Genomic DNA, 12930 nt, shown 5'->3' with positions numbered 1-12930 from the left:
GTGCCATGAGATGAAAATATTGAAAATTACTGACATAGATTATATACTTACTTTGAATAGATTTGAGGGCTTGATAGAGATTAAGGAGGGAGGCCTCTCTTCACCACTCCCCAAAATAACCTGCCCTTTGGAGGAACCACTAAAATCAGGGAGGTCAGACAATAGAGCATCACAGAGGACAAACAGATAACTTGATGCTTCTTAAAATATTAGATGTGGAGGCTCTACATGGTGCAGAGAATGAGTGCAGGGACTCGGGATTCAACTAGCAACTTAGTGACTACTAGTCCCAGTCCAGAATCTCTGCCACATTATAGGACACAGGATGAATTGGCCCAGGGCTACCTCTGAGTGGAGGCAGGGAGCACAGTGTACTTGGAGAGATGGATGCAAGTGACATGGGCTTGAACTAGAAAGCTATATTACGTTTTCAGAATTGAGGAAATGAAGACAGACCAAGGTGGTGGAATTTATGGCAATGAGAATGAAAAAAAAGACATGAGATATTTTAAAGAAACATCATTCAAGGCCTGGTGATTGTATAGCAAAAGCAAAGGAAGAAATCAAAGCAAATGTCACATTTTTTTTAAGCCAACGACTAAGGCAAGAAATAATTAATGGTGTCATTGACAAAAGGCAAGATAAATTGAGAGAGGTAGCTGGTTTTTAAAAGAAGAGCTGATTTTAGGTTTGGGCAAGTTGAAATTAAGGCAAGAAGTCCAAGTTCAGGAAAGAGCTGGGTGAGAGGACACAATTGTGCATACAGATTGGAGCTCGTGATGTGGCTGTCATCAGTTATAATTTCTAGGTTTACACCTTCAAAATATCTGCCCAAACAAATGGTGCCATTTAGTGATTGTTTTTTAAAACTCATAAGCAGAAACAACATCATGACCAATTAACAATAACATTTGGAAGTAACTTTTCCAAGCTATTTATTCAAATAAATAGATGAAATGACACAAAAGTAGACATCTGCAATTATTTGGGAAGGAACAGAAATTCTGTTTAAGAAATCAAGAGATTGTTTCTAATGAAAACATACTGGGCTTCCACGTGTTACTCACCTGTTGCTTTTTTGGAATTTTTCAGGAATCCACAGATGTCTATTATCTAGTCTTAGATGTGAAAGAATCTGACTGTCCAGTCCAATCCAGAAAACACTGGGATGACTGTGAGCCAAATATTTCTAGATATCTATTTGATATAGTAAGTAAACATGATACCATTCTCCTCATTTTATTATTCTTGACTTCCGTCTACTCTGTTTTCTGAGGGTAGCTATATTCCACAGCAATAGAGGGAGACGAAGACCAGTTTCTGTCTTTTGACTCATGAAGATTATGTCGACCTTGAGTAATATTCTCTTGAGAGCCATACCTAGAAACCCAGTTCAAGATATCTCAGTGGGGCTTGTTATATCATGACCAGCTATAACCTTGTGCAAATCACCTAATGTTGCTAGATGTCCGTACCTCAGCTGTAAAATAAGAGGAGGAGGTTGGAGTAGATAAACTATAAAGTCCTATCTGGCCCTGATAGTCTATGGGTGTAGAACCTATGAAGTTGTAATTGTGTCCTATGAAGACTGGTCCCATGAGCAGGAGTGGCCAAAAGGGATTAATTGCAATTATCATGAGGAATGGGATCTTGTGCTGCTTTGCACATGGGTAATCAGATCCCAGGCTGTCTGCCACAGGAGAAGAACACAAAGATGAAAAAGCACAGATCTAAGATTTTAGTTCCAGAAAATAAGACACTTACATACCTAGAAATTTTAGCATTTATTTCTTCTTGAAAATGTTTGAGATATGGCCATGATCTGTTTAAACAGTTTATCTGTGGTTCTCATGAGGGTTTTGGGTGCCTATGTTATTAACTCACAGAAATAGATTAAGAAAATACAGGTTTGAAAGAGGAATTGTTGAGGGGGATGAGCAGCGGCCGTGCCTCTCAGCACCTGAATGACGCGTTTCCACCAGCGTGCCACGCTGCCTGGACAGCCTCCATCGATTCACACTGGCTTTATTGAGCATCATCCAGGTTCCAGTCACTAATTTTCACAGCAACCCTGCAGGGAGGTTATTACTAGCCGCATTTTACAGGGGGGAACTTGAGGTTTAGAGACGTTAAATAACTTGTTCAAAGCCACACAACTAGAAAATGACAATGCTTAGAAGCTCTGCTTTCAACTGCCTCTGCTCACATTTCTAACTTCTACAGTTCTTCAGGGCAAAGTACCACCTTACTGGGCAACTAAGGCATCATTCCTTGTTATTCTTCAAGAGCAGTTGCAATAACATTCCATGATTGTGCTACAGGAATAGAAAGATTGGGGAGGAACCAAGATGGCAGCATAGGTAAACACCTGAACTTGCTGCCTCGCACAACCACATCAAAACTACAACTAAAAGACAAAATGGATATCATTCAGAACCATGGGAAGGCTGGCTGAGTGGAAGTCCTACAACTAGCGGGAAAGAGAAAAGCGCATCTAGACTGGTAGGAGTGCAGAGGTGCGGAAGAGCAGAGCTACAGAGGCCGAGAAACAGGATGGCAACTGGGTACGCTGTGGTCTTTTTCAATTGGGGAGGGAGATACAAGTCCCCAACTGCTCTGAACTCCATTTCTGGGTGAGACTCTACAGACCCAGACTCATACAGGGAGAAACTGGACTGTCTGGCATTGGGCCAGAACTCGAGGGTGGCTTTCTCTCAGAGGTGCTCACAGTGTTCATTGTTCCTGCACCAGGCCATGGGACACAGAGACCCAGGGACCTATCCGGGGGCAGGGGTGATGAGCAACCATTGCTGTTTGCACTGCCCCAGGATTCCCTGAGACCCCGCCCCACCCAATTTACAACCCCACCAAAGCTGTGTGCGGAGGATTTTGCATATGAATGGCCTGGCCTTTTGCAACCTAAAACCTAATAAACTGAAGCTGGGTCAAAGAACACAAGAGCTTCCAAATTAAGGCCTAGGGCTTGTCAGCAGCCTGCATTGCTTCACAGCTGCTCCTCATCTGGGCACCTCCAAACCCCAAACAAAGAGGAGGAATCTGCAGATGTCTCTGTAGCTCCTGCTGGGTGGCCTCAGGCAGTGGCTGTCTTTGCAACTGCTTGGAAATCTAAGAGCCAGTGTATCCAGTAGTCAGAGTGAGACCACACCAGATTACAACTCTTCAGAACCATAAGAGACACACTCAGGGGGCAGACTCAGTGAGCACCAAAGCCCCACTGAAGCAAGTCCTGCCCCATAAGGGTGTTTCCAGCACAGCAGTTTTCCTATTGTAGACACAACTGGTCCTCACAGGCAATTGGTCTGGAGTTCAATTCCTCCCAGTGATACCAACAGCAATCAAGGCTTAACAACAAGATTGTGCACATGACCCACAAAGGGGTGCACCAAGAGCATCTACGTAAGGTGACTAGGGAGGCTGGGCCACTGGGCCCTATAGGACACCTAGCACACAAAGCCACTCTATTAACACAGGGAAGCAGCCAATATGCGGAGACAAAGAAACATGTCACAAATGAAAGAAATGGAGGAAAGCAAACTACTGGATACAGAGTTCAAAACCATGGTTATAAGGTTACTCAAGAATCTTCTAGAAACCTTGGAGAAATTTAGTGAGACCCTCAAGGATATGAAAAAGGACCACTTAGAAATTAAGCATACACTGAATGAAATAAAAAATAATATACAGAGATCCAACAGCAGACTAGAGGATCCCAAGAATCAAGTCAAAGATTTGAAATACGAAGAAGCAAAAAAATACCCAACTGAAAAAGCCAAAGGATAAAAGAATACAAAAATATGAAGATAGTGTAAGGAGCCTCTTGGACAACTTCAAGCATACCAATATCCGAATTATGGGGTGCCAGAAGAAGAGTGAGAGTAAGATATTGAAAACCTATTTGAAGAAATAATGACAGAAAACTTCCCCTACCTGGTGAAAGAAATGGACTTACAGGTCCAAGAAGCGCAGAGAACCCCAAACAAAAAGAATCCAAAGAGGACCACACCAAGACACATCATAATTAAAATGCCAAGAGCAAAAGACAAAGAGAGAATCTTAAAAGCAGCAAGAGAAAGAGACTCAATTACCTACAAGGGAATACCCATACGACTGTCAGCTGATTTCTCAACAGAAACTTTGCAGGCCAGAAGAGAATGGCAAGAAATATTCAAAGTGATGAATACCAAGAACCTACAACCAAGATTACTTTATCCAGCAAGCTATCATTCAGAATTGAAGGTCAGACAAAGAGCTTCACAGATAAAGAAAAGCTAAAGGAGTTCATCACCACTAAACCAGTATTATACGAAATGCTGAAAGGTATCCTTTAAGAAGAGGAAGAAGAAAAAGGTAAAGATACAAATTATGAACAACAAACATGCATCTATCAACAAGTGAGTCTAAGAATCAAGTGAATAAATAATCTGATGTACAGAATGAACTGGTGATTATAATGAATCAGGGACATAGAAAGGGAATGGACTGACTATTCTTGGGGGGGAAAGGGGAGTGGGAGATGTGGGAAGAGACTGGACAAAAATCGTGCACCTATGGATGAGGACAGTGGGTGGGGAGTGAGGGCGGAGGGTGGGGCGGGAACTGGGAGGAGGGGAGTTATGGGGGGGAAAAAAGAGGAACAAATGTAATCTGAACAATAAAGATTTAATTTAAAAAAAAAGAAATTCAAAGAGGACCACACCAAGACACATCATAATTAAAATGCCAAAGGCAAAAGACAAAGAGAGAATCTTAAAAGCAGCAAGAGAAAAACAGTTAGTTACCTACAAGGGAGTACCCATACGATTGTCAGCTGATTTCTCAACAGAAATTATGCAGGCCAGAAGGGAGTGGAAAGAAATATTCAAAGTGATGAATAGCAAGAACCTACAACCAAGATTTACTCTACCCAGCAAAGCTGTCATTTAGAATTAAAGGTCAGATAAAGAGCTTCACAGATAAGAAAAAGCTAAAGGAGATCATCACCGCCAAGCCAGTATTATATGAAATGCTGAAGGGTATCTTTAAGAATAGAAAGAAGAAGAAAAAGGTAAAGATAAAAATTATGAACAACAAAGTGATAACAAATACATATCTATCAACAAGTGAATCTAAAAATCAAGTGAATAAAAATTATGATGAACAGAATAAACTGGTGAATAGAATAGAATCGGGGCATAGAAAGGGAGTGGACTGACAATTCTTGGGGGGAAGTGGATGTGGAGGGTGCGGGAAGAGACTGGACAAAAATCGAACGCCTATGGATAAGGATAAGTGGGGGGGGGGTTAAGGGCATGGGGTGTGGTGGGAACCGGGTGGAGGGGAGCTATGGGGAGAAAAAAGAGGAACAACTGTAATAATCTGAACAATAAAGACTTATTAAAAAAAGGAGAGAGGATTTGTTGAGAAAGCACAAATAAATTTTAAAGGATAACAACGTACGTTGCATCACTTTTTTTGTGTCTTCATATTCAATCTGAAGAAAGCAGTACACAATGATAAACTTTTCTTTCTTACAGGTGATTGGACAGTGTAAGGTAATAGCTACAACACGTTTGAGTGAATTTCAGGACCTTAGAGTGAATGACTTCAATTGCACCACAAGCTCTGGTATGATAATCTGTTAAAATACTACTTAATTCTAGATTGATATAGAATTCAATCATACAGTGGTATTTAACATATAATACTATGATATACATATCAAAAATGGTCCCTACCTATGCTCATGGACTTATTACTCACTCTCCTGTAAAGAGTCACAAGAGGGTTTCCCCCTGCTATTGATACACTTTACAAAAAATTAAATATATAAAAAATAGAAAGCTACATAAGGCAGTAGAGCATCATTATAGAGAACATAGGCTCTGTCTGGAGTCAGATTGGCTTGAATTTGAATCCCAATCTCATAATTTACTAGTTGCATGGTCTTGAGGGAAAGTTACTTAACATGAGGAATGTGTAAAATAAAACTAATAATAGTATTAGCTCTTTGGGTCTTTGTTAGAATTAGATATGATGCTCTGTGTAGTACACTTTCAAAGTATTTAGCAATATATTTACTTCAACATCTAAAACTTATGTGTTAATGCTACAGTTTACACAGCAGTCTCATTTAATCTCATTACAAGACTGAAGATTATGAGACTTTCTATTTTAGAGTTAAAAGATGTTCAAAGAGATTAAATTACTTGGCCTCATAAAACACCCCAAATATGGTGAACCTAAACCTGCCCCACCAGTGTTAAATCTAAAGTTTATGTTCTTATTATGTACTTTCCCCAAGAGAATTATCACAGAGTTCCTTTAAAAATTAAAAATTTCCTCATAATTCAATATACAAAAATTCAGCAGCCAGCAATTCCTTCAGGAGTTTGCCTTAAAGAAGACTGAGCTGTATCTTCTCTCTCTGGGCAAAACTTCATTTTAATGATGCTCTCCCTCCTTGGCAGAGATAGGAAGAGTTTATTGAAATATTCACACTTTATGAATGATGGGGTTAGGGCATCTGAATAGGGTAACAACCGAGACTTGAGCATCAGAAGGATCTGGATTTAAGTTTAGCTCTGCTGTTGATTAGCTGATTTGTTGGAACAAGTTTCTTGGCCTCTCCAACCCTCAATTCACTTGTCTGTAATACAGGAGGTACTGTTATTGTTTCCATCATGCATAAATGTATTAAGTCACAGCATCACAGCATTGACAGTGCTATTTAGCCACATCTTCTTTCTCCAGTCTTTTCCGCATTGGCCAATACTAAAGACAGCCCCGTACTCTTGGATTTCTTTGAAGAGACTGAGGTCTACAGAAAACAAGCAGACAAAGTCCTTGAGATGTACAAAAAGGAGAATGGTGACTTTGCCTCTCTCAGAGTGGACCAAGTCGAGAGAGTCGGCAGAGGCGTGAGTTTCCACTAATGTTCAGCTGGAGCCTGAGGGCCCAGGCTCCAATCTCATAGGCACAAATTCAGTTGCATTGACCCTCTCCCCACTGGCCTCCTTGGGCCAGATGATTTTTATTATTATAATTTTTAACTTATAGGTAATATTCAATATAATATTAGTTTCAAGTGTACACAAATTTAAAAAGATACATGCATCCTTAAATTTACTGCAGCATTATTTACAATAGATAAGATATGGAAGCAATCTAAGTGCCTATCAATAGATGATTAGATAAAGAATATGTATTGTATATCTACTAGAGGCCCAGTACACGAAATTTTTGCACAGAGGGGGACCCCTCAGCCCAGCCTGCATCCTCTCCAATCCGGGACCCCTCGGGGGATGTCTGATTGCCGGTTTAGGCCTGATCCTGAGGATCCTAAACCGGCAGTCAGACATTCCTCTCACAATCCAGGACCGCTGGCTCCTTATTGCTCTCCTGCCTGCCTGCCTGCCTGATCACCCTTACTGGCCCCCCTGCCAGCCTGATCACCACCCCCAACTGGCAACTACCTCACCACACCCAGTGGTATGGCTAGAGCCAGATAGTCCTTCCCCATCCAGGGTCTCAAGTGCCTCCCCATCCAGGGTCTCAAGTGCCTCCCACCTGTAGCAGTCTTATAGAACAGCTAGTTTATGTTGTCTTGTATTTTGAAAACACAAAGCAATGGGATAAATACAATGCAATTACGTACTAAACAGAATGTTTTGGACCTATACGCCTTGGGAAGAGTTTCAAGATATATTGCCAAGGGAAAAAAGTGGTTATAGACCAATACTTAGACTATGATCCCCTTTATATTAAACAATTAGATATATGTGTATATACACAACATATTTAGAAAAAGACTAGAAGGAAAAGCACATCAAATGAATGATGGTGGTACCTCTGAGAGGAAGAGGCTGGGATGCAGGAAGAATGACTTTTCACACTATGCTTGATTGTGTCTGCATTATCTGAGCCTTTTCAATCAAATAATATTCATCTTATCACTTGATAAATTTTAAAAAGGCAGAGACAATAAGAAAAATGGCACATATTGGTGAATCCTGATAGCGCCTTTACAGTATTATGGATAGTAGGAATCTACTGGCTTTTAAAAATATGTTCCTGACACTGCTTTGTTCCTATTTGTTCTAGAGAGGAGGGAGAAGAACCAATTACTATATTGACTTCTCTGTGAGGAACTGCTCCAGTCACCATTTTCACAAGCACTATAATGTGAGTATAATAGATGAGTGTGAAACACTAGTAACATTTGCAGGCTACTTACTATGTGCCAGATACCCTTGTAAGGGCTTTACCCATATGTTAGCCTATTACCCCCCCCCCCCCACCACCCTATGGACTAGATAGCATTTTATTCCAGATTTACCTATGGGGAAACTGAGGCATGGCGATAAAACTGAGAATATTATTTTTAAAATATACATGATATATACCTAAACTTAACAATGAGGTTTTTTTTTTAACTCATTAAGATTAAAGACTTAGCTAAAACTAATAACTAGAATGTATTAAGAACATATACTCATGGGTCCTTTCATTCACTTCATCTCATTCACTCCTCACAGTGAGCATATTTGACAAATGGGAAGGTAATGGACTCAGTAAAGTAAGGGTCTTGCCTGATGTTCACAACCAAGATGCTCAGTCCAATGGGATTTCCCCGTACTCATGTATAAACTGATACTCATGTGCCTGCAGGAAGTGTTATGAATGATATGCAGCATTTGTATAGCAACCTATAGTTTACAAACCACTTCCATATAGTATTGCTTTGTTGTATTCCTGTGACCATCCCATTGACCCCAACAAACCCTTAACTATCGTGGTGTGGGGAATACAAACTCAGTGCAGAAACATGGAGGCTGGAGAAGAGGAGCTCAATGCTAAATGTTTTATAGCATTATCTCATTTAATTAAGCCCTCCCACAACCTGAGGGTAGATAGTACTGTACTCATTTTAGAAATAAAGACTGAGTTTCAGAAATTTTATGCAACTTACCTAAATCTCATAGAACTAGTACATGATGAAGCCAGGATTAGCATAGGGTTTCTGACTCTAAACCTATACTCAAAACCTTTTTTGTTGTTGTTGTTTTTTGTTAATCCTTGCTCATGGATATTTTTCCTTTCATTTTTAGGGAGAGTGAAAGAGAGAGAAAGACGGAGAGAGACATTGATGTGAGAGAAACACATCGATTGGTTGCCTCTTGAACAAGCCCCTACCAGGGCTCGGGGCTGGGGAGGAGTCTGCAACCAAGATAGTGCTCGAGACCAGAATTGCACCTGGGACCCTTTGGTCCGCAGGCCGATGCTCTATCCACTGAGCTAAACTGGATAGGGTTGTACTCAAAATCTTACTGCTTAACAGTCTCCTCAAAAAACGAGTTTTCTTCTTGTAATTTTGACAGCTGGGTTTAGGGATCTCTGGGGCAGAGGGGTGCCAGCCAGGTGTAGCCTCTGAACTTAGGGTAGGGCCAGAAGACAGTCTCTATGACAGGGTCTGTGCAAACCCGTTTTTATAATGGCTCCCTTCTTTCCAAGACTTTCCTCCAAGGTACTTTGTTAAAGTTGTACAAATCTCTCATCTACACCACCCTTCTTTTTCTCTAGACATGGGCAACTCAGGTCTTCAGTGCAGTAGAGTTGGTCTAACATGAAGATATCAATGACATAATATTCCCAACTACCACACATGGGGAAACCCAGTGATAGTTTCCAGTCATGGAAGAGAACCACAGCAGTAATGAAAATCTTAGGAACTTGTAATTTTCCCAAAATGTTGATTAGGAAATATTGTTAAATAACTGGTGGAGATATTTGATGATATTAACTTGATTTTTCTAGAGCTCTCCTTCCTTTCCAGAATGCCTGGAAGTTCACAACTCTTGCTGGACATCTTCACACCACCTGCACACATACACACAAATACACATATACTAACAGGTTTCTCTCTTATTTATAGGTCTTTGGATTCTGCAGATCAGTTTTGTCCTATGATGTAGGAGCCTCTGACTTGGAAACCCCAATAGAGGTTGACACAAACTGTGAAGTCTTTGACCTTAAGGTGGGTTGCCTAAGCAACCTTCGTCATGAGCAGTGCCAGACTAAGTAGTGTTTTCATACACATAGTGTATTTTGTTCTTATGGCTCTGTGTGCGCATGTGCGTGTGTGCGTGTGTGCGTGTGTGTGTGTGTGTGTGTGTGTGTGTGTGTGTGTGTGAGAGAGAGAGAGAGAGAGAGAGAGAGAGAGAGAGAGAGAGAGAAGATAGTTTGAGGGGGGAGTAGAGAATATCCCTTGGGGATAGGAGTGCAATTCCTGGTAAGACACCAAAAGTGTGACACTTTTTCCAAAAATTGGGAAAGTGTAAGATTTGGCATAAAAGTAAAATCATGACCAATTTAACAAACGTTTACTGAATTTGAAAATGATTCTTGTAGCAAGGACTCCAGTGCTGACTTAATAATCTAGTTTTATTATTAGGCACAGAATCTAAGGGGAATGAATTAGTGTCAAATTTATTATATAAAGATATATAAAATATAAAACAATATTTTATGAGAATATCAGTGTGTAGAAACGTTTATTCTACACACAAATATTCTTCACAGTATTTTTTGTATCAGAAAAAGATAATTCAAACATCCATGTGACAAACCAAAAAGGGGGGCAGGCTGCACAGATTTTTTAAAAAATATTAAATCTGAATGAGGATAGTGAAGAGGTGAAGTGCTCATCTTTTAGGAGTAAGAAATGCTTATAACGTAGAGTCACAGAACTCTGTTGAGAGCCTAAATTATAAGGCACTATTTTTCCAAATGTTGATCTATAAATAAGTACCATTCAGTAATACAATTTTATCACTTTATATGGAAATGAGAAAAATAAAGATAATAAGAAAATTGTTTGTGGTATAACATATTACATATAAAAGAACCATCCTTTACTCTGAGATTATCTTTCTGACTGTTGTTATAAAATATTATTGCTATTGTGAAATGATGGAGGTAGATGATGATTTTTGCTTGTATTTCAAATGCCAACTTGCCTAGATAAAAATTTGAGAACCCCTTTTTTATATACTACTTTTAAAATTTATTTCTGCAATCCAAAAGTATGGATTTAGTTGAATTAAATCAAGTTAAACATCTAATTTCTTCTTTTACATGATGATATTCACTTTTCTGTGTCCTTCACCAGGAACATAGAAACATCAGTGATGTACAACCGCATTTGGACCATCTCCTCCATTCTGGAGGCCATGGGCATTCAACTGGTGGCAAGCCTCCATTTACACACAGTAGATCCAGGGATAACCTCCATCACCATAAGCCACATAAACCTGGATGCCCACCTCCTATGGACGACAAAAATCACTCAGAGAGACCACCACTTCAAGCAGGAGCTTCTTTACGACTGCCTCCTTCAAGATGTCATCACCTCCATTTTCACATCAATGACACACATGCACCCCATCATAATCATAGTTCCAGTGAGCACCAATCCCATGGACATCATCCTCATGATCATCATCCTCATGGGCACCAACCCCATAGACATCATCACCATGGACACCATCCCCACGGACACCATCCCCATGGACAGCATCCTGATGGCCATGGTTTTCATGACCATGGACCCTGTGACACACCACCCCATAGGCAAGGTCCCCAAGATCACCATCACCAGGGCCATGGCCCACCACATAGGCACTCAGAAGAAAGAGGTCCAGGCAAAGGTCACTTTCCCTTAAAATGGAGACAAATTGGATATGTTTACCGACTCCCTCCACTAAAGAAAGGTGAAGTTCTTCCTCCTCCTGAAGCCAATTTCCCCAGCTTCTCATTGCCAAACCACAACTATCCTCTAAAGCCAAAAATTCAGCCTTTCCCTCAATCAGCCTCTGAATTATGCCCAGGGATGTTCAACAGTGAATTTTCACATGTTTCAAAGTTTTTTGGAGACATTTCCAGAAAGAAATCTGAAATCCTTGAAAAATGAGTAATGTTCTGAATTATAACCATAAATAAAATGTAACCAATGATAAGTGCAACATTATAAGTTATTGTAATCTTTCATATTCAGAATAGGACAAAATGTGGGTAGGGAAGGAGATGACGTGAGAAGAACAAGAAAAATGGAGAGGAGAGGAAAAAATCTCAGTGTCTCAAGTCAAAAGTTAATTCTCTCACTGGCTACTATACCACTCGAGACAAATTTTTGATCTTCAGAATTTCTTTACTTTCTGGGCTAAACTCCTTTAATTCTAGCATCATCCCTCTTTTAGTACTTATGCTGTAGCTGGGCACACCAAGAAAGTATGTATTGTCATATAAAGGATTGTTCTTATAAAAGTGATCCAAATTCTCTCCTACTTCTTATTTCTAGTTCTCTAAATCCTCTTTATTTTGGAAAAATAATTTCTAAATTTAATTATAAAGCAAACAAAGCTCAGGATATAATTTTCGAAGAAGTTTATAGGCATGAATCATGACCATAAATTCAAGTGCCCCAGAAATATCACTTTAATTTCAAAACATTAATTTATATTTCAAGTTGCCATCCTGCTGGGGTAATAGAAAACGTAACCTCAGTCCTTCTTAGAGTTTCCCACCCTGCTGCTCTTCACACAAAGTTATGCCACAGTTTAAGAGTCTCACATAGTCCCAGATGTTTGGGTGGTGGGCATGAGATGGTCTGATTCTTCATTACTGGTTCACCAGGTCCCTCTACTAAGGGATGCTTACTACCCTGTTCACATCACTCTTTGGGTCTAGTGTATCTGCTTCTTCTGTACCAAACTGGGGGTGCCGGAGTCTCTCTAAAACTACTGATGAACATGACTGCAAAGAATACCATATTCATCTCCCTCTGGGATCTTGCTGTCTTAGGCTACATGTCTAGAAAGCATGGCAGAGGTGTCCTCTGCCTCTAGACCCCCAGACTCCTTTGTTCTTCTCATA

General features: G+C 40.1%; 1 protein-coding gene across 1 annotated transcript in view; it reads left to right on the top strand.

Annotated features, from left to right (window-relative positions):
* The window catches only part of HRG (histidine rich glycoprotein), a 13177-nt gene extending 1168 nt beyond the window's left edge, over positions 1-12009 (top strand). Inside the window, exons 2-7 of the mRNA XM_006084804.3 lie at positions 1093-1209; positions 5535-5625; positions 6751-6917; positions 8101-8181; positions 9932-10033; positions 11168-12009. Coding sequence (XP_006084866.1) covers positions 1093-1209; positions 5535-5625; positions 6751-6917; positions 8101-8181; positions 9932-10033; positions 11168-11968 — 1359 coding nt within the window. The 3' untranslated portion in view covers positions 11969-12009. The remainder of the gene's footprint in view (positions 1-1092; positions 1210-5534; positions 5626-6750; positions 6918-8100; positions 8182-9931; positions 10034-11167) is intronic.
* Positions 12010-12930: the final 921 nt, after the last annotated feature.

Source organism: Myotis lucifugus, unplaced genomic scaffold (assembly GCF_000147115.1).
Source record: "Myotis lucifugus unplaced genomic scaffold, Myoluc2.0 scaffold_14, whole genome shotgun sequence".
NCBI classification, from domain to species: Eukaryota; Metazoa; Chordata; class Mammalia; order Chiroptera; family Vespertilionidae; genus Myotis; species Myotis lucifugus.
This window is presented reverse-complemented; position numbering and strand designations above follow the sequence as displayed.